Here is a 22,382-nt window from a genome sequence, read left to right as displayed (position 1 = left end):
ACTACAGGTTAGTAGTAGTAGTGTGTGTGTGTGTGTGTGTGTGTGTGTGTGTGTGTGTCTTTCTGTTTGTGTGTTCATGTGCCTGAGGTGCGAGACAGAGAGATGTAGAGCAAGAGCGAGAGATAGCATAAAAAAACAACTAAACAACATCTGAGTAAAAGCATGTGTAGACGTGTGGGAGCACTTTCTCGTATCAAAATGAACATGACGGCTAAGCAGTAACCGTACACAAATAATTCACTGAGAGCAAAATAAGTGGCTGCAGGGAGCAGATGTGGAGACACATAATGATGAGAGAGAGAGAGATAGTGTAAAAAAAAACGAAACAACATCTGATTACACTTGAGAGAGAGAGAGAGAGAGAGAGAGATCCAAGGAAATAAAGAAAGGGAGGAGGGACGCATAAGTGAGAAAAGATGAGTACGAGTTAAACATAGGGGACCTATTAGTGATGATGGCACAGTAAAATCAGCCCAGTTGCTGTTACAGACAGGAGCCAAATGTTTGTCTCCCAAGAGGAACAGAACACAGAAGAGAGATAATGGGGAGAACTCAAGAGAGTGAGAGAGAGAGGGACACACACACACACACACACACACACACACACACACACACACACACACACACACACACACACACACACACACACTAACAGAAAGAGTAAAGGAGAGCTGGAGAAAGGAGGGCAGTTTTATCCTGCAGCATTTACACACAGCCCGAGAATAGCCCTCAGTTGGGCCGTCTGTGCATTTTAAAATAGGCTGCGAGGTGCATTGTTTATTTTGCAATGCTTTGGTTTGGCATTTTTTGATCAGCTATTTTGCAGGCTGTTTGTATTTTTGTGTTGTGGTGAATTGCTGGGATTTTTTTCTGTTTGTTTTTTTTTTTTCAAACGAAGGTTAACTCACATGCGGTTGTTTTATTATTTTGAATGTGTTGTTATATATAAAGCAGCTCTTTAGAACTTTACAAAATAAGCTTCAGCCATGTTTTCTTATTTTGCAAACTTGATGCTGTGGATTGTAATAGTAATTGTATACTGCATCAGCCTATTATCACATGTATTGCGGGCAGTCATTGAAACAACATGGTTTGGAGGGGACACTAACGAGCAAGAGGCTGGCTTTTCTTTACGCTGTTTGATTTCAGTTCTTGACTCTCTTTCCTACAGTTTTTTATTTAATTTGTAGTTGGTTATTTTTCTGTACTCTGTACTTTCTCTGCTCCCTCTCCTCTGCAGCCAATCCATACACAATAACAACATGTTTGCATTCTTCTCTTAATGTATTTTCGCCATGTTTTCCTCCCCCTGGAGAGTGTGTGTGTGTGTGTGTGTGTCTGTGTGTGTGTGTGTGTCTGTGTATGTGTGTGTGTATTTGTGTATGTGTGTGTTTATTTGTTTTTGCATGTGTGTGTATGCGTCTGTGAGTGTGTATGTGTGTGTGTGTGTCTGTGTGTGTGTGTGTGTGTGTGCGTGCGCATGCCTGCACATATGTGTGTGTTTTTACAATATACTGTAGTGAGGAGCATGCAGTGTGCATGTTCATTACCCACAAGGATGAAACGTAAACAAGGACTTTATAATAAAAGGCCATGGGGGACAGCTAAATGAATTATTGCATCTGATTTGGAAAGGTTAAATATAATAGATGAAAATGTCTCACAGCACACAAGCTATAGTCATGCCTTTAATATTCCCACTCTGGCTGGGCACAAACAAACAGCCACTCCTAATAAAATGTATTGGTATAGATGATATATGTTGTATTATAAAAGAAAATATATGGGATGGGGTACATTTGTTGTTAGACCTTACAACAAATGTACCCCACTTACTAACATCTTCAGATGTTTTTGAAGGTAGCTTGAGGTGCATACCTAGAAGCAACCGTGTTCTCCGGTTCCTGTCTCTTCACAGAAAAGGAGTTGTCAGATGACAATAGATTTCTGATTTGTTAGCCTTTTCATGCTGCAGCTGAAGTTAATAATGTATTACTAAATATTCATGCTATCCCCCCCCCCCCCCCCCATACCACTCCTCTCTATTTTGTCAATAGCTACACTTTCACTTCCTCTGTCACCCATTTCCCATCTCCCTCTCTTTTTCACTGTCCCTCCACCAACTCTTTTCTCTCTCCTTTTTGCTATCGCCTGTCTCACCCCATCATTCCCATAAAGTTTACACCGCCTTGTCTATACTGTCTTCCTTCTTTACTTCCCTTCTGCAGAAAAAGAGGAGACGTAGTGGGTATTCATATTGGAAAGGTATAGCAGAATATTTTCTTGATCCAACTCCCTGTCACATCATGAGTGCGCCACCTACAGGAAGCCCAAATACGGATGTAACGGCGGCCTCCCAGGAGATGGCGATGCTGAGCAATATGTTGGCCGCTTACACATTCGTTGCAGGTAAACTACTTCTAGTTTTCTTCTTCACTTGAACGCATGAAGATTCGTCGAAAAGGTTTATGAAACTCTTTCCACTCAGAACTTAAAGGCCTTAGTTCAATTAGGTATATCGGCATTGGATTATTGATTATCGAAAAACATTAGTTTGTGACCTTTGGTTAACCATGTCGTTCTCTTGATATTAAAAATGTATTTAAGGAGAATTGACCAAGACAAGCAGCATAGACATTTTAAACGCGGGAAAACTTCGCCACCATATTATAGACGCAAAGACACAAAAAAAAAACAACACTAAAACATTAGCATTGCCATCGGATTAAACTCTATCATTTTATATAAATATGTAATCATAATATATTAAGAAAATATTTTCACTTTCTTCCCAGACTCTGTACAAGCCCTAGCACCGGTTTTGTCCCTGGTCTCACAGCAATGTGTGCCTCTCATCCCCAGATCATCCAGAGAGGGCTGGGTTGGTGTTCCTGGCTGGTGTCTGTGTTGGCCTCTTGGTCACCCTTTGCGCCATTGTGTTCCAAATACACTGTCGAACTGACTGTCACTATGGTAACAGCCACCGCCCTCAACATCCGCACCGTAGCAACAAGGCTCAGCATCAGCATCCGCCTCACCATCAGCTCCAGCATCAGCACCAGCATCAGCTTCACGACTGTCCCAGGAACAGTAACCAAGACAACATGACTCTCATACCGGCGGGCGGGCATGTCCCCAGTGGGGACAACCAATCAGAGGACTGGGAGGACCCCGCAGACATGTCGGCAAGGCAACGGAGACGCTTTGAGAGAGCCCTTTTGAGCACCAGGGTTTTTACTTCGGCAGATGGTATTTTACACGCATACACACACACACACACACACACACACACACACACACACACGCATGCGCGCATGCATGCATGCATGCACACACACACACACACAAACGCACACACACAGGGACCAACTGTTCATAAAATAATGACTTTCATTTGAGGGTATTGTAAAAGGACATTGTATGCTTTTGTTAGTGTACACTCATCTGTCCTGTGTGTATTCGTGTGTGTGTGTGTGTGTTTTGTGTGTGTGCGTGTGTGTGTGTGTTTACATGTGTGTGCCTGAACACTCATATTTCTTGTATGTGTGTGTGTGTAGATCTGGACAGATCCCAACGCCTGGAGGAGAGAGAGAGGATCCTGCGGGAGATCTGGATGAATGGACAGCCAGACATCCGCACCGTAACCCAGAGCCTCAACAGATACTACTGACCCGACCCCACTGTCTGACACACTCTGCACTCCCTCTGTGACGGCCTGCTACGATAGACAATGTGTCCAGGAAAGGAAAAATAGAGGAAAACGAAAGGAAATACAATGGAATTAATGGGAAGGGAAGGGATGGGCGTTGTCTCATTATTTCACGGTGCTTTGGTTGGGCTTTAAGTCAGTTGGAATTGTGTTTCAACATGTGTTGTCAATTGAATATCCCTACAAAGTACTCATGTTTACTGATGACTTAACAGTTGTGGTAGTTCCAAAAACAGTGCATTACACAGAACTAAGGAAAGTAGCCCACGACCGCAGAACCGGTCCTTCAATGGACAATGTTAAACCAAGGATATATTAACTGTACAACTTATTTTCTATCTCCAGGCTTTGCCAGAAGCCTCTGTTGTTTATAACATTGAGTGCAATTGTTGATTATAATAAATACATGTGAGGTTTTTTTTAAGAGTATTACGTTTTTCTAGCATAATTTGTGATGTGTTAGAATACCAATAGCCTATGTATCTATAGATTTGTATCTATACAGATAAAAATTCAGACTCTGAGGTCGAAATGGAAAACAACACATGAGACAAACATACCAAAAAACTCACATTCATTTTCGAGTTCATTTCATTCATTCATTTGTTTAAGAACTTTGTTTTTGTATAACATCAATCTATTCGTTTTGGAAAACCTTGGAATATCCTGGCATTGCTACTTTTGCGTGGAGAGCAGACACTGCCATCTTTTGGAAAGTAGTGAAGACACATGCACTGCATACTGCGGCACCACACTAATACGCATACTACTTCAGTCACTGAACATGTAGGCCTATGGCATCCTCTAAAAGCATTCATTATTCTCGAGGCTGAACAATTAAATAGCCTTACATGCCAAAACGGGACAGAGGCGTTTAGGCATCAAACAAGCGCACAATTTTAAGGCTATTAGTATTAAGTATTTTAAAAGTAGTAATTTGCCCCTTTTGCTTTATACCTTACTCGGTCAACGTTACTATTTTGGTTGATTACAGTATTCTAACTCACTAGGTGCCCATATAGGCTACCTGTCTTTTAAGCATCGCTACCGCTTTAACGGGACGGGGCTGTGACGTGAGAAGCCCCTAGCGGGATAACGGGCCGGGAGAGAGCGGGGTACAGTTGGACCGACTCCCAAACAGCACGTCCATATATACCTGCAGCAGATAGCATCACAACCAAGGGTTGCATTCTCCAAAGACCCGGCTTTTCTTTGGAAAATGAGGGACTATTCGGCGCCTCCGAGTCGCGGAGGCGCGTGTGTGTCCTGCTGCCAAGTTTGTATCTTTGCGTTTACTGCGTTTCTGCTCGTGGCGGAGAGGACCGCGGGTGAGTTCTACCCGGGACCGCGCACAGAAACACGCACACATAGACACACACAAGCAGGCGAGGCACACTGCGGGCCTATGCTCATCGGCAGTGCTACAGTCAGTGGTGTCAATGGGATATCAATTAAAATTACAAAAAATAACTATACAGAGGAGGACGTTAAAGTTTCAGTGGTCTTTTAAAACAGTTTGCACCTGTGTAATGATATGACTGGACCCGCCTCTGCAGCCAGCACCACTGCGTCTAATACCGCCGTTTGTTGTGAACATCTGCCTGCCCAGGAAAATGCCAACTCATCGCTAACTGCGGCCACACTGCCTGTATGCCCTACGGATACAACTCTGATGTTACAGACTCAGACTGTTACAGCGTAACACTACCCCACAACACACTGTTTATAAGAATATGCAGCCATGTTGTCAAGTTTGAGCGCCCTTTTTTTGGAGGTGATATGGGCGCGGGGATGGGCGTACCCCAGTATTATTTGGCCTACCCCGCACGACCAGCCTACCCGTTTGTCAGCTAGAACAGTTCGGATTACATCGCTAGGGTGATGGACATGGTGTGAGCGGATTGGATGGAGTGGTGAGGCAGGTGTCAGCTACTGAGTATTATGCTGCAGGCTCATTAAACGGGACTAGAGAGAGGGAGAGCGGGAGAGAGAGCTGCAGAGAGCATCATACAGTCTGGTTGTGAGTGAGAAGTAGACTATCTGCATTACAAAGGTCATTTAGATGACAAAATGAATACGTGTTCTGGTGAAATACAAGTACAAATGGAATGTCCAAGCACGCACGCACACGATCACACACCCTTGCATGCACTGCCACTGATCCCATCTCACGTCATAGTTTGTCTGGTGTAAGCAATAGTAGTAGCCAAAGCTAATGCAAACATCAAATGCCATGACAGTATCGATCTAAAATATTCTGAAATAAACACAATCTTGTGTGTGTGTGTGTGTGTGTGTGTGTGTGTGTGTGTGTGTGTGTGTGTGTGTGTGTGTGTGTGTGTGTGTGTGTGTGTGTGTGTGTGTTATCTCTCTCTTTTACAGTTATCTACTGTTTTGTCTACTATCTGTGGATCGGTCACAACTACTGCTATGCTTACCTGGCTGGCTTCACTGCCCTGTTCCTACTGCCCGGTAAGATGATGTGATACGAGGATAAGGATGGCACAATGGATGGTTAAGATAGCGAGACACACAGGTTGATTAAATTGATTTGATTGGTTGATCACATGTCACTCTCTTAGGCTGGGCTCCTCAGTGGCTGAGCTACCTGTGGTACCTTTCGGACGGACGCATACGCATGAAGTCCCTCACCTGGACACACATACTGCACCTGGGCATATTCAAAAGGTAGTGTATGTGTGTGTGTGTGTGTGCGTGTGTGTGTTGGCAGACAACACTAACAATTACTTCCATTTAGCTTCACCCCCCACAACTCCACCCATTTTATGTTTGAGTTTCCAGATAGTATTTTACATATAAATACATTTTATTTTCAACTGACATGCTCTATGAAATGAGCTCAAACAGCATAAGTATCTGAAATGTTCATGATATATTTGATCACATAGTGACGTGACAAGAAGAGAAACTAAGATAATCTCTCTCTCTCTCTCTCTCTCTCTCTCTCTCTCTCTCTCTCTCTCCCTCTCTCTCCCTCCCCATCTCCGGCCTGTGTCTCTCTCCCACCAGGCTGTTGGAGTGCCTGGTCCTGCCAGAGGAGGATGTGTACGGGGAGATCATGCAGCAGGCGGACGTGTCGGCCCTGCGTCTGTTTGAGGCCCTGGTGGTCACTCTGCCCCAGACCCTGCTGCAGACCTACGTCCTCATCTGTACCGACATAGGCATCAAGTCCCCAGGTACAGCTGGGACACAGCGCTGCTGCTGCTGCTGCTATGTAGCTCGATCTCTTTCAGGTCAAAGGTTGTGTGTGAACTGATAAAGAAACTGAGATGGAGCGTTTGAGGAGTGCATTTCTTATCCTATGGGTTTTTATCTTCCGCAAATGCTTTTCTTTCTCTTCGGGAATGCAATCTATTGTATTTTCCTTACGTAATTGTTGTTGACGCTTTGGCAATATTGTAATATGCTCTCTCTCTCTGTCTCTGCCTTTCACCCTGTCTGTCTTTCTCTTTCCCCGTTCTCTTCGTCTCTTTCTCCCTGACCATCTTTATCCTTTCTCCTCTCTGTTTCTCCATCCTGTAGCTTCTGTGTGCTTTGTAGTGTGCCTGATATCCCTGGCCTGGGCCCTAGTTCTCTATGCCAGGGCCTGCTCGCTCATTAGACCTGGCCACCTGCCTATGACCCCTGCCGCCATACTATGTAGACTGCTATGGAGGGTGGGTATTCACCACAACACAAGAGCCTACTTTTTTCTACTTTCTATGTTTACTCAAGTCAATATGTGTGGATATATGTGCACTTTATGTGGGTGCTTGTGCTTGCTTGGACTGTGACATAACATTTTTGGATGAGTTTGTATGTAATGTTAACAAAGACCATATGTCTATTCTGTTGCACTCTGTTTATGTTTGTGTGTGTGTGTGTGTGTGTGTGTGTGTGTGTGTGTGTGTGTGTGTGTGTGTGTGTGTGTGTGTGTGTGTGTGTGTGTATGTGTGTGTGTGTGTGTGTGTGTGTGTGTGTGTGTGTGTGTGTGTGCGTGTGTGTGTGTGTATGTGTGTGATCATGTCCACAGGTGGGCATGCTGGGATCTCGGTTTGCTATTCTCATGCTCTTCACTCGGATCTTCAAACAGTGGATCCTGGGGGTCATAGGTCAGTCTGGATTTTAGAGGCTGATGCCTATCCCGACATTGGGGAGAAAAGTAACAATATCAATATATCGTCCGATATTCATAATATACATATCGGTTGTTCGATGTTTATATTGTGTTATCCTGGGGGTGGAGCAACTCCTTGTGATTTGCTGCTCATCCTCCAGCAATGCTTCGTTCCGCAGCAACATCGCATTAAAATAAGGAGCCAAAGGAACCAATTAACTGTATGGAGGAGCTACTAACCTTCACACAGAACATGATGTAAAACTGTGTTAGGAGTCTTTAAATGGATGCGCTCAGTCTAACCAATCAGAGGTTCAACCACTACTGTAGCAGATTTATAAAGATTTAATAACCATTTCTATCACCATTTCTAAAGTTTTCATATCGCCGCATATCGGCAAACATATAGCTGTGATGTTTGATAGTCCCAATATTGGCCGACTGATATATCCGTCTGGCTCTTATATCAGTGTGTATGCACCCATTTGTTCAGCGATGAGTGTGTGTGCATGTCTGTAATCTGCGTGTGCCTTTGATGATGACTAATTTGCTGAACGATTGCTAATTGGTGGAAATGTTTCCTTTGGTGGGTGGCTGCTTGTTGTTTGCTGTGAATCAGGTGTGCACTGGCTAGGCGCTACGTTTTGGATGGTGTCCCAGCAGACAGACATCATCAAGTCTGTTGGCCGGTGGAGGCTCTTCAACCTGGTGCTGGGAGCCATACACATCTTCCTCTTCCTAAATGTGAAGTACGGGCAATCCCGCTACCGCATGGCCGGGTTCTACCTGGTGAGTCGTCCGTGTGTGTGTGTATGTGTGGAATCACATTTAGTTTTGGCAAGGGAGGCGTCATTGATTGTAATGTAATGTAATGCAAGTGCTGTGCTGTACAGGTACCATGACAACATTAAGTGAAATGCAACAATGTGCTTAGAATTTAAATCTGTTAAGTTCAATGAACCACGCTACAGAATGCAGTATTGAACAGACAATCTCATCTTATTGTGAAGTTAATAAGATGTGAAAACGAGTTTCTTGAATGCAGAGTTTGCTTTTTTAACTTGGCCTATACCAACCCTATTGAAAAGTCATTAGATATACATCATATTTTTAACATATAAAAGGCAGAAGAGCAAGAGATTGATTATTCCTGTACTATTCCAAAATATTATGCTATTAAGGCTCAGATATACAACAATCAAGAATCATGTTGTGCATTAAGGATGGGCTGGCGATCTGCCATCAAAATGTTTAGCAGAACAGCTACATACTTTATTTTCTAACTCTGGTCTGCTCATAAAATGATGCCACACCCTGGCTAGAGGAGTATGCATGTCGCAGTTCAGTCAATACCCATGTAGGTTTTCATTAATGACCAGTTGGTTGGAGATCTCTCGCTCTCTCTGGGCTGTTAGGGTCTTACATATTCTGGTAAATGGCAGACACATTCTGCCAGCCTGATTTGAAAGGGGTCAGAATGTGTTATATTTGTTGACACAGTACAGCATGTAACCTTGTTTACATTACTAACACATTATTGTCTAAGAGCCGCAAGCAAAACACATTCAGTAATTTGTAATGGTTAATAGACTGCAACCTCGACCGTTTGCACTGATGTTCTGTCAGACATCCAGGAGACACTTTGTGTAGTCATGTCTTGGCCTCGCCCATATTTTCCCTAATGTTATGCGCCAAATACTCATGAATAGGTTCTCATGATCTCATACTCTCTAAATATGACACAGAGACCCTTAGGCATTGATTTACTGAGTGACTCTTCACTCTTCCCATCACTGAATGAAGTCAGCCACCATATGTCCCCAAGGTTGTTGTTTTTTTCAAACAGTACAGTTAACATCAAAAAAATAAAAATGTATAAAAATAAACAGCACATTCCAACATGCCTGTACATGAGTGCGTCTGTGATGTGTGAACTGTACCTCAGTCCAGAAAGTGACTCAGTTTTCATTGGGACAACACCCCATACACAATCATACACAAGACTTGAATTAAACTTGCCTTCAATGCAATTCACTTCTAATATGAGCTTTTGTACACTGTTGATCCCCTGTTGTAGGCCATGTGGATTGAGAATGCCTTCCTTCTGTTGGCCTCATCCTGGCTGTTCAGCATGGCATCATGGGATACCGTGGGCATACCGGCAGCTGTGTTCTGCAGCTTCCTTATCGGTGAGACACAACTACAACCATACTAAAACATATATGTGAGCGAGAAAACCAATCAAACTCATTCACTTTACAGTATGTATATCAACGTTTATCTCTTGCTTACATTCCTTTCTCTTCCTCCCCCTTGTTGTCATCAGGAGTCATAGCACTGGTGTTGTACTACCGTTTCCTTCATCCAAAGTCCTTTGAGATCTTCCAGAGTATTCGCCACAGGGGGATCGGAGGGGCCTGCACCGAACGAGGATCTACACTCTCATTGGAGAAAGTCACCCCTAGCTTCAATCGCCATGTTGCACTTTCCGGTACGTTCCCAGGGAAAATCTGTGTAGTATTTGCCCATTCGGCCAGCCATTTTGATGTGTACCTATTGTTGTTGTTCATGCTTTGAGGTGGTGGAACTCTCATGGACCTTCCCCATCAATGGGAGGGCTGGAGGCACCATCACTGGCTGCTGATTCGCCTAGCCATGAAGACAGGGGACGTAGGCAGGATCTGCTCTGCCTATGGGGAGGGAGGCTTGGCAGGACTGATGGGTCTGGACGAGGAAGTGGTTTACTCCCCTGACATGCCTCATCATACCCCGGTAGGTTCAGAAACCTAGCGTTTCAGTCTAGTATGTCATTCAATTATTTTCAGGAGTTGCTTTCTTCCAGGAAACGACTCCAATTCAATCTTAAATAATGGCTTCCTTTTTTTCTTCCTTAAAAGCTATAATTGGGCTCTTGTGTTCTTTCGTACTCAATTATCTCAGGTGCCACAAATTCAGCCACCTTCTCCTCTACGGACTCCTCCACCGCCTCCACAGGTAATGTCCTCCTCCTCTTCTCCTAGCCATGGCCATGCACCCCAATGCATTGTTGTTTATGAATGGCAAGAAAATTAAAATAAAACAAGAAAATATGGTCAGCAAATGGTGACATAACGATTAAGCAAGTACAGCAGCAGTTCCTACCAGCTGGAAGCTGGAGTCTGTAGCGATCGCAGGCCGGCATAAGCTCGTCCAATCATTTCATACGAGTGACATTCGGCCCGTACGAAATGATTGGTTGGCTTGTGTGTCTACCTACCTGGCTACCTGCGCACACTCTTCCCGTGCCCTCATTGCACATTACCGTAGTCCTCCACAAGGCTAGGCAGTCTATTGCTGAAGCTACTCATGTGTTTTTGGCTTACTGTGGCTGGTTTCTCCGAATTGCCTCACCTTGCTTTAAGAGAGGTAATTAACGCTATTAGAGCTAGACCTATGTTCAAGAAGGCTGATTGTCAACACAGTCAGCTACAAAATTGCTCTCATCAATGTTCTTTCCTAGGAAGGTACATCAATAAATACATTTAATCAATGGCTCGTGTTTGTGTTCCTTAAGCATGATTTTGTCTTACTCTCAGGTGACAGAGATCATTCCGGCCTCAAAGCCATCCCCAAGCCCTGTGGTGGCCAGACCTGTGAAGAAGGCCCCGACCGCAGTGTTTCACGGCCTTAAAACCCCTCCCGAAGTCATCGCTGTGGAGGTGGAGCTCACTGAAGAGAGTGGAGACGAGTTATCCAGTGCCCTTGTTTCAGAGGATAAATGTACGCACACTCAGCGAAACATACAAACACTAGCTTTGATAACCAATGATTTTAATGGTCTAGTTATTTATATTTAGTTTATTTATATTTCATTTCATATTTGGAGACATATTTGGACTACTTTTGTTTTTACATGAATTACTAAGACTGTCTGTTTGACTGTTTAGCATACCTAGTTAACACATGTGCTAATAAAAACCCGCTTGTCGCTCTCAGGCGATGACGAGTACCAGAGCGCGGCGTACGGCTCGCCCACCGTGTCGTCCCCGCAGCTGGCCGGGAGCCTGCGGCACATCGACAGCGTCAACGCCAGCCTGACCGAGGCCTCCTCGTCCGTCTGCTCCCTGGACATCAAGACCCCCGCCTGGTCCGACGACCGCCGCTCGCCTCTGCTCATCGCGTCCCCGGAGGGGGACCAGGTGGCGCCCGGGGAGAGCACCACGGGCGCCTACTTCAGCGCCGAGGCCCCGTCCCCGTCTAGCGGCAGCTACCTGGGCTGGGGCTCGGAGCTGTCGCCCATCTCCGCCTACCGCAGCCCGTACCGCATCCGGGAGGCGCGCTTCGTCACCTCCACCCCGCGGTTGGAGCCCCCGGCCGAGGACGAGACCCCGGCTCTGGCGCCGGCGTCCGTCATCATCACCCCGGCTACCCCCGGCAACACGCCGGGGACCACCCCCGGCGGCAGCACCCCTAGTGCCAGCACTCCCGGAAGCGCCCCGCTGACACCGGTCATCTCCAACACCGCTCGAAAACAAACGGTCCAGTTTGTGGACTACAGAGAAAGGGCGGTCTAGTTGGAGTCGGAGTAGAGGCGTGTCGAAGGGGCGGTGTGGGTGAACAGTGATTTGTTCGACTTTTGAGTTAAGTATCTCTGTTGAGTATGTCCACATTGGCCCAGTTGTTGTTGTTTTCATCAGTTTTCATTATTTTCTATGGCAGTGATAAAAAAGTAGCAAGTGTGCTTCTCAATCCGGTCAATCAAGGCATGAATAATAACAGTTTATATCAAATTTACAGAAATACAGACCTTTTAACTAATGAAAAGCAAAAAATGAGTTATTTCATATCCCAGAACGAGGTTCATAGGTGCTATGGATTGTAGAACCTGCGGATGTTATTCATTTCAGTCATCGCTATCTAGGACATGCATCTTAAAAATATGAACACTTTTAAACTAACTAACTAACTACCAAACTTACCGATTCTGCTCCAACTGTGGTTAGTGCGGCTGACTGCACAGAGATGTGTATGCTTTCCAGCTTGGGTTGTATCTGCTTAGTAAAAATCCCCCAAGTTTACTCAAAATTTGCACGCGTTTTGGTCTTTGTCTGTCCATAGTCAGCAATTGGGCTTTTACATTAGAACGCGCTAGTGAGTTTCTCTGTAAGAAACAGGAAACAAGGCGTTACTCAGTTTCTCTGCCGTCTCCCCCAGAAGCCTTGGTATGACTTAGTGGTACTTCTTGATCCGAGATTGTATGTGATGTACAGCAGAGAAGGATAGTCACTGTTATGTACAGTCACACCATGATGATGCTGTGTACAATTGCCTGGCATGACCGACACTTTACACATCAAGGTAGAAGGTATGCGATCTACCTCTATCCGTCTATCATCTCCATGTATTTGTTAATCTATTAACAGAGTAATGATGCTATTGTTTATTTTATATTCATTGCTGAGATTTCTTGACATAGCACTTTAGAAAAAATGATAGACTACATTTTGATGAGGAGGGTCAGAAACCATAGTAGGGCTGGGCCATAATTATTATGCTATCACAATGATCCTGGTGATTTACCATTGTATGAACTCCGAAGTGCCATGTTAAACGCACATTACATTACAATCAATATGTGATGAAATCCAAGTATTGAATTGTAGACATATATTTCAAGCTTATGTTTGGAGCATTTTAAATGCATACTTAATCATTACCTAGCCCTATTGTGTTTATATATTTTCTGTAGGCTTATGTAAGGATAAATAAATATATAAAGAAAATGAAAAAGGCAATTTATTTTCCATGAAAACCTTGTTATATTAGCAATATTTTTCATTTGGTTTGTTTGTTCTTTGATCAGTTTTAAAGAAGATAATTCTACATAGATCATATATAGACCATTCTCCCTTTTCTGTTTTGATCTCAGTTAAATACTGTACAAGTGTGATTCAATTCAAATATATATATTAAAATCTAACAGCAGAACATAATAATGGACCGACTGTGTAGTAATTTGCTGCTATGTGAATTTGGATGCATTGATAAGTTTGAGTTATATTGTTGGAATGTAATGGGATCTCTTCAATTATACGTAAATTACTCTTTTAACCTTTGTATTATTTTAACAATTCCTTTAATTTTATTTTATTTTTTATAATTGCATTTAATTCATTGTAGTATATATGATAGTTTCGTTTTACTATAGATAATCAATTAACCTTCAGTCACTTTCAATAACAAAATGTTCAATTACTTGTAAATGTACAAATACTACAGAAACCGTAGTTTCCTTTCTGCTGTATGCATAGGTACATACATAGGTACATTTTTGAAACAACAACATAACAACTACAGAAAAGTAAAGTGTTGGCTAATATCAGAATTGGCACTCTGCCCCTGTCAAATCATTGTCTGCCTGAGAAGTGTTAAAAGTTTGTCAGTGTAATATAATGAAACCTTTAGAGACTTACTGCATGTTTTTATTTCACACAAACAGCCAGGGCATTGTATCTATTGACGTGAAAAAATGGAAAGCACTTATCTACATGCACATTGCACATGCTCTGTCTCTGCAACACTAATACACACGCTAATAGTGAATCAAAGTGCACATCTAGAATCCAACATGCTTCAGAATGCCAAATGCCTTTGCTTGATGATCAATCGACACATTGTCTTGTGGAAGCTATAGCGTCATTATTACTGTCAATCGTTTTCCTTAGTTTGTTCTCTTTTACTTCGATTTTCTACATTTTGCATATGTTCACAATTATTTGATTTCAACTCATGATGGTATATGACAATTCACAGTGTGTGTGCTGTTGTTTTTTAAATTAACTTATGGTTTGAAACTATTAACATAAAGGGATGTTTGTTCATCATGTGTAAGACGATATGTCTTCACAACATCCTACACCGTGTTCGAAATCGAATGATTTTCACAGTGATGGTAGATGATGATTGGTTGATTACTGTGCTATTGTTGTGACAAAATAAACACATTCTCTATCGCAGTGCTGATGTTTTGTTTTGGATAGCAAATAGCCAAACCCTCAGTTCACCTTCATCAGTCTTTCAGTTGATCTTGTAATGTATGATGCATTGCAAGATCTGACAAATGCCAAACAAGGAAAAACACATTGAAAATAAACAATAAGTATTTAATACAATAATGATCTGTTTAAGATAGTTGCATATATTTGTGTGTAGGGCCTACAAAGTATTTGTATACTGCTGAAGATTTTAACCGGCCTGAAGCAAACAGCCTTTATGAGTCATTACCCAAAATAAAGGTCATCTTCCCTGCTTCTCTGAACAGGAAGGTGGGCTGCAGCAGCGTAAAAAGCCACAGCATACATACAGCTTAAGTCTGAGGTGTAACCACACACCATCAAAGATCCTGAATGATATGGTCTCTGATGGTTAAAGCCATCCAAACTGGTGTAAAGCACTAGTCAGCTTTTATAATCATAGAATGTACTCAGTCACATGTAGTCCTACTGGTTTAATAAATAACAAAATAACAATAGAAGGGAACAGCGTTTTTCATGTGTAATCATTCTGTAGTCAGATGACCTGACTACAAGAAACTAAAAGCAGATAGTCAGCCACTACAGAAAGAGCAGACAAAATGCATTTGACATACGTCTGGTAAAAGAAAACCACAGCTCGTTGTTAATGTTTTCCATCGAGCTTGCTTTTGATCAATTTGATATCCATTCAAAATAAAAACGAAGGCATCTTTAGATACAAAGTACACTTTGTGTCAATGTTCTTCATTGTATTTTTTATTTATATATATTTTTTAAATGTTGCACTTTGTGAAGAACACCTGCGTTAGTCACGTGAGTTGAGCCATCGAGAAACTCATGTGACCAGGTCACGTGGTTACAGTCTTTACATAAATCAAACGGGGCTTCCTTAAGGCAGACCCACTCTTCACTTCAATCGAGGTATCTATAAATTCGAGCCATCAATAACTGAAGAAAAAGCTACAGGTACCGTATTTTGCGTCTTGTACTTTCAAAAGGTGTTTAAGTATCTCCCCCCCCCCCCCCCCCCGCAAGAACAGGCAACCGAATTACCCGTAAACAGACACAGAATAAGTCAATCATTACTTTGCCCATTAACAGAAATAGCCACAAAAGTGCATTCATATAACCTGGAAATGCATTTGTTTTTGGTAGAGTTAATGTCCAGCGGGTTGTTTATTTTCTAACCTCATTTTGCATTCTGCCGAAATGGACTTTGCCATTTGTTGATCGTCCTGGTATATTAAAACATTGTGGCAAGTGGCCTAGGGAACATTGTTTTTGTAACTCGATTACCTCAATAACATCGTGTACATTTCTTGTATAACCGTTCATGAGGCGGCTGAGGCTAACATGATTTGAGGTGTTTTCTTTGTTGCCGTTAGTAGACCTCATGCAAGAATGTGAGAACAAAAATCTAGATGTTTTCTTGCTCAGTTCAGTCCTTGATTTGAAATATTAACCGATAAGCCTCAGAACTTGATGGATAACGTGGCTGATTAGCCAAATTATATATATTTTTGTGGGCTGTTATTTTCCCCGAATTTGTTGGGAAATGTGTGGGTTGAATCTGTTTGGAAATTCGCCGTTAATTCCGGCTATGGTGTGCTTGGGTGTCTGAAAATAACTATCATCATGGCTGCCCCAGTTCATCTGAAAAGGATGCCTTCTTGTTGAGTCATGTTCACCGGTTTCAAACAATCGAAACAGTACAACTTTCAAATATTAGGGAAGGTCAACTGATTATTAAATGAAAGACAATTGTGGGGAGAAGAGAAAAAATGGTTTGCAGATAAAATAAGAATAGCAGAGTTGGGTGTGTGTTTTTTTTTTTTCCTCCCAGTTTCCAAATCTTCCCATAGCATCTCAAAAGCACTGTTCGTGTCCAGACACTTAACCCTGGGATTCTTTTGCCTCTTGAAAGCTGCTGTTCAGTTTAACCAGTGGAGAGCTTGACAAGCATGACTGGAGACGAGATGCTTTGTGTTGACCGTGTGTACACTGTAAATCACTTGAGATTGCCCCCAGACAAGTACTGTTTTATCTCTCTCGCCTCACCTGTTTTTTAAACTAAAGATCCCTAACCTTTGTCAACATTATTTTTCTCTCCATAGAATGTGGCAGGCAGCTCTCCTGGTGATGGCTACCATCTTGTCTGTGGGCAGGGCCAGGCCACAGCTCAAGCCTCTGTCCAATGAAATGGTCGACTACATCAACCAGGTCAACACTACCTGGAAGGTGGGTAGTCCTCTCGCATAAACTCTGCTCCTTCTGCTCTGGAACAAACCAAAAAATAAATGGACTTTTATTTACTGTTTGATTGTCCATTGATTTCTTGAAGCCCTTATCTTTGTCCTTTTACTGTTCCGTAGGCCGGCCATAATTTCCGTCATGTAGACCACAGCTATGTGAAGAAGCTGTGTGGTACACTTCTCAATGGACCCAGACTCCCCACCATGTGAGTCTCATTGTGTGCATAGTGTGACTCTGTATTGTTGCACTCATTTTTCTGTTTGCTGTAAGGCCTTTTTCTTTTCTTTTCATTTTATTCTTTTCAGTTCTTTGGTTGAATTTTGATGTGCTTCAGAGAATGCTGCTTCTTTCAGGGGTTTTTCTTTTTCAAATTGAAAATTTTCCCGCAATGGTCATTTATGTCAATACAAACTGCATTTGATCTTACTTGTGGTCAGGCTTAAGGTTCTGTCCCTCTTCTAAATGTCTCGATGTCGCACTTTTGCTTGAGGTATCAAACTGCCCTTTTTTTTATGATGATGCTAAAAAATTATGAAGCAGTCTTTCATGATTACTGCATTTCCTCTTGTATAGGGAATGCAGGTAAAATGCATCTACAACACAGATTTAATCATTAATTAGAGTACAGAATTAAATTGCATTAAGGTCATGGGATTATATATTTTGCTGGAAATTTCGATGCAACGTAATCCTTTGACTGGAATCCTTTGCCTGTAGTATGAAAACGTTTTTGTTTTTTTCCCTTCCATACAGGGTCCGTTATTCTGGAGGCATGAAGCTGCCTAAGGACTTTGACTCCAGGGTACAGTGGCCTCAGTGCCCCACTCTGAAGCAGATCAGGGACCAGGGCTCCTGTGGTTCCTGCTGGGTACGTTAAGTTAAAGACTTTCAACGTGATGTCTGAATGGTGTGATGAATTCTACTTTCATTGTGAAGTATTTAAAGACCGGGGCCTCGTTTCAGGCAGCAGGTTAGGGTACGTTTGAACCTCAACCAGGACTCTTTTAGAACAGCTGATTTCCATTTTGAGGAACACGTTGGCTCATTCTTGGAAAGATTAAACCTAAGAAGTGCGGCTTCATTACTGGATTCTAAAGCTAACCACTATTGCACCCTGAAAAGGGATCTAGGCACATCCGTTATTACTATTAAAGTGCTTTCATCAGATATACTTTCGGTTGAAGGCGTTTCGGTTTTTTTGTCTACTTCCTACTATGGGCTTCCTTAAACCAATGACTTCCTCTATCATACCATATTGCCTTTCCAACAGTGAACTAAATTGACTCTAGGACTCTATCTTCTGTAACGTTTTGCTGTCCATAAGACAGTGATGGGGGATTGACCCACACTTATGTTAAGTTTTCAACTTTTCTTATGACCTGGATGTGACTGGTGTCACACCTGTAGGCATTTGGAGCTGCAGAGGCCATCTCGGACAGGGTGTGTATCCATAGCAACGCCAAGGTCAGTGTGGAGATCTCATCCGAAGACCTGCTGACCTGCTGCCACCTCTGTGGCATGGGGTGAGTGGCTAACGGACATCAATGCTGGATTGTAGTAGTACTAGTAGGATTACTACTCAGTCTGATGATGAACCATGTCACAGGTGTAATGGAGGCTATCCATCTGCTGCCTGGAGTTTCTGGGCCCATGAAGGACTGGTGACTGGCGGAATCTATGAATCCCACATGGGTGAGTGTCTGTATGCCTTGAGTTGTAGCCGCTCTTTGAGCATTTTAGACGTGCACCGCCAACTCTGTTTATGACAGCACTTTACATAAATCCTTTTTTAGCGCTTGTCTCTTTCTGATGGCTCAGTTTCCGTCCCCAGGCTGCAGGCCCTACACCATCGTGCCCTGTGAGCACCATGTGAACGGCAGCAGACTGCCCTGCACCGGAGAGGAGGGCAAGACGCCAAAGTGTGCCAAGCAGTGTGAGCCTGGATACACGCCAAGCTACAAACAGGACAAGCACTTTGGTAAGAAAGACGCACGTTTGGACTACACAAGTAGCCCTTCCTGTAAAATATTCATGTGTAACTGAACATGCCTATAATTAGTTCCCTTTGACAAGCCCCGCCGTAGGTCGAGTGCAACCCTGCCTTTTTAGTCTTAACAACATTTGTTTTTCTGTGGTAGGGAAGAGTTCTTACAGTGTCTCATCAAACATGGAGGAGATTCAGGCGGAGATCTTCCAAAATGGACCAGTGGAGGGCGCTTTTACCGTATTCGCAGACTTCCCACTTTACAAGACTGGTAAGAAGGCCTTACCAATGTGGAACAAGTGACCATTGTATTTATACATCTTCTAGAACAATGAATCTTAAGCATTCTCGAATTACCTCATCAAATTGGTTTGGCTGCCCTTTGCAAACCCTGCCCTTAGCTCAGTGGCCCTGCTTCCTGAACATCACCCCTTGCTTCTTATTGTTATACTTCGTATTGTTCTCTCCCCCAGGTGTATATAAACATGTTTCCGGGGAGGTATTGGGCGGCCATGCCATTAAGATCCTGGGCTGGGGAGTAGAGGATAGCATCCCATACTGGCTGTGTGCCAACTCCTGGAACACTGACTGGGGAGATAATGGTAAGGGCACGTGATCCATCACTCAATCAATACTCACAGCTGTGCGTACTTGGTCTCAAAATGGATGCCACATCCTTGTGTGAGTGTGTAGTCCGTGCACATTGCAGAAACCAGTGAAAGTTTGTAACATGTGCCGTCCTTTGTTTTTCAGGGTTCTTTAAGATCTTGCGTGGGGAGGACCACTGTGGCATCGAGTCTGAAATTGTGGCTGGAATCCCTATGTAAAAGTAAGTTGACGCTGAGCAAACTCCCGTGTTGCTATTGTAACTATCAGATTGTATTAATATTATCTAAAGTAACTAGACGTGTGTCAGGGGAAACATGCATGGTCTCATCTGAAGCGTCAAATATATCTAAATATATTTATTTGAAATGACGTGGCTAAGCCACGCCCACCCATGTGTCATCTGGACCAGGGAAACTGAAAAGGTTGTTTGGATTTGAGTCAACGAAGCTACAATAAGAAAGTTTTGTCTTCAATCTAAATTTCCATGAAATGTTCCTGGGGGCGTCTGTCTAATTTAAAATATATACATTTTCACATCAAGGAATGTGTAATTGTTGTGAAATGTCATGGGTATAAGTCCTATTCAACATTACTGGCGGAAAAGCTAAAAGCAGTTAGGGTTAGGTGTCACTTTGATGATTTTGATTTCTCAAAAAATAAGATGTTTCTTGATCTGGAAAATGTTGACTGACCCTGCAAGGAACATTTCATGGAGATTCAAATTGGAATCATAACTTTTCCAATTGACCTCCGTTGACTCCCATTTAACCTTTTACGTTTTTAGGTCCATGCGTGAGACCTGGGTGGCTCTGAAAATTAACTGAGGGTTGGTAGATGCTGCTGTAGCATCCTCTAGTGTTCACAAGGGTATAGCGAAATGCTGGAGCACCCTGTAGTAGTGCTCATAAGGGTTTATTGATTGCAGGCATGTTTTCTGCAATAGGACTTGCAAAGATTGTATTTAGATGTATACCAGTATTGATCCAGCTAAACATATCTTTGTTTTCTCATAGGGTTCGACGCTATAGCTGCCATTATACAGCTGTATTCCGCTATCACGGGACATTTTAGGGAAAAGTGTTCAATTAATCATCAAATGAGACTTGCTTGCACTGAACTGTCAACCTAAAAAGCGGCCAACCGTTTTTTTTATTTTTTGTAGTATATCCCAAAATTGCCATGTGGGGATATTTTTTAATCTATTCACAAACTTCCGTTTCTTTTAATTTGCAAACCCTTTGTAAGATTGAGATAAGCCTCCATTGACTGGTGTGTGTGTTTTTTTTTTTTTTTAATTGACTTGCCGATAAAGAGATGGTTCTTCTTTTTGTGAGTATTAAGGGTGCTCTTTTTAGAGTGGTTTATCTCTATGCTGATCAAACTGATGTGGTCTTTTTTGTTTTGAGAACAATAAACGGAATGAATTCACCTCAGCCATTGTTCTGTATACATTCTTGTGTTATCTGTGAGCCAACACAAGGTGAAAGTTCATGTTTACTGCAAACTACTACACTGTGACGTGAGTCGTGACCAGTGTTGGTAATAACGCCGTTTAAAAGAACGGCGTTAGGTAACGCCGTTTTTTGTTCAGTAACTGAGTAATCTAACTAATTACTATTTCCGTCGTTACAACACCGTTACCGTTACTGTACGATAAATGCAGTGCGTTACTATGAATAAACTGAGTAATCCGAACGCACCCCTGGCTCCAAACACGAACTGCTAGTCGGGAGACCGGGTGGGTTAACAACGAGATAAGCGATTATGATTGGCTAAGGCAGAGTCATGTTTCATGGTAGCCAATCGGAGCTAGTGTTTTTACACACAAGCCAGGACACGCGCGCCACACACACGCAAACGCACACACCAAACAGATTCGATGAAGCAGCAGAAATGGCGAGTCCCGAGCAATCCGATGAAAAATTGGCGTTTTCTGTAGTATTCAGCAGATGTTCCACAGCCTTTGCAACCAAGCAAATTAAAATTCAGACCCCATCCACACTAACCCGGGTAAATGTAAAAACGCACATCCGCAATGAAAATGTTCTCCGTCCACACTATCGTTTTCATATCGTTTTCGGAATGTTTTGCATCCACGTTCCACACAAATTATTTTGATAAACAGTTGTCATGGTTACGTAACTCCGCCACGCCTCTCTGTTTAGATTACAGGCGCGCGATCAGCTGATATTTACAGTTGATCAGCTGGTTAATCATTTTCGACACGGTCTTGTCCAGAAACGCCGCTCCAAGTACGGTTTGAACTGTCGTCTTTCGGGTTTTTTACCTCCGGCGTTGGAGCAACGAATGTGTTTGAGCATATCAGGGCCTTGAATTGGCAGTTCAACCATTTAACACATTAAGGCCAAGTGAAAACTGCTCAGAAAAATCCAAATTCTGTGACATACAGCAACTTTATTTTTTTTCCACAGTAACGCAAATAGTTACTATCCCTGGTAACCAGTTACTTTTATAGAGTAATTCAGTTACTAACTCAGTTAGTTTTTGGAACAAGTAGTAACTATAACTAATTACTTTTTTAAATTAACGTTCCCAACACTGGTCGTGACCCCCTGTCAATAGTTTATAGGATTCGGATGAGTAGTTGATGCCAAGCAAAAAAGGCCGTTAAAATGAATACAACGTATTAGTTGCTGTTGCGCCATGATGTTCGGTTTCACACAACTAAAATGATGA

The 22,382-nt window shown here is 42.7% G+C and overlaps 3 protein-coding genes across 3 annotated transcripts; all 3 read left to right on the top strand.

Moving 5' to 3' along the window:
- Positions 1-2,306: 2,306 nt before the first annotated feature.
- eva1ab (eva-1 homolog A, regulator of programmed cell death b) lies at positions 2,307-3,670 on the top strand (the record flags this gene model as incomplete). The annotated part of the gene is made up of 3 exons (XM_079736216.1): positions 2,307-2,409; positions 2,863-3,249; positions 3,558-3,670. The coding sequence occupies 3 exons, from the start codon at positions 2,307-2,309 to the stop codon at positions 3,668-3,670; spliced, it is 603 nt and encodes a 200-aa protein (XP_079592342.1).
- A 1,258-nt stretch (positions 3,671-4,928) lies between these two features.
- Positions 4,929-12,379, top strand: xkr5b (XK related 5b; the record flags this gene model as incomplete). The annotated part of the gene is made up of 13 exons (XM_079736505.1): positions 4,929-5,037; positions 6,092-6,181; positions 6,292-6,397; positions 6,740-6,906; positions 7,253-7,386; positions 7,743-7,821; positions 8,446-8,615; positions 9,904-10,015; positions 10,153-10,317; positions 10,405-10,598; positions 10,767-10,820; positions 11,402-11,585; positions 11,802-12,379. 13 exons carry the CDS (start codon positions 4,929-4,931, stop codon positions 12,377-12,379), a joined length of 2,142 nt encoding a protein of 713 aa, XP_079592631.1.
- Positions 12,380-15,707: 3,328 nt separating this feature from the next.
- Positions 15,708-21,118, top strand: ctsba (cathepsin Ba). The gene is made up of 11 exons (XM_079736172.1): positions 15,708-15,805; positions 16,954-17,077; positions 17,212-17,297; positions 17,846-17,960; positions 18,500-18,615; positions 18,699-18,784; positions 18,924-19,070; positions 19,231-19,347; positions 19,550-19,678; positions 19,830-19,905; positions 20,699-21,118. The coding sequence occupies exons 2-10, from the start codon at positions 16,955-16,957 to the stop codon at positions 19,901-19,903; spliced, it is 993 nt and encodes a 330-aa protein (XP_079592298.1). The 5' UTR covers positions 15,708-15,805; position 16,954; the 3' UTR covers positions 19,904-19,905; positions 20,699-21,118.
- Positions 21,119-22,382: the final 1,264 nt, after the last annotated feature.

The sequence above is a fragment of the Pollachius pollachius genome (genome assembly GCF_949987615.1).
Source record: "Pollachius pollachius genome assembly, chromosome: 5".
In the NCBI taxonomy this organism is placed as follows: domain Eukaryota; kingdom Metazoa; phylum Chordata; class Actinopteri; order Gadiformes; family Gadidae; genus Pollachius; species Pollachius pollachius.
The sequence above is the reverse complement of the archived record's forward strand: the minus strand, read 5'-3'. Positions and strand labels throughout refer to the sequence as shown.

Excerpts from the sequence above, each read along its gene's own strand:
- ctsba (XM_079736172.1), top strand. The coding sequence starts at position 16,955 with ATGTGGCAGGCAGCTCTCCTGGTGATGGCTACCATCTTGTCTGTGGGC. Across the intron at positions 18,785-18,923 it reads AATCTATGAATCCCACATGG|GCTGCAGGCCCTACACCATC; the intron begins GTGAGTGTCTGT and ends TTCCGTCCCCAG. Across the intron at positions 19,679-19,829 it reads CACTGACTGGGGAGATAATG|GGTTCTTTAAGATCTTGCGT; the intron begins GTAAGGGCACGT and ends TTTGTTTTTCAG.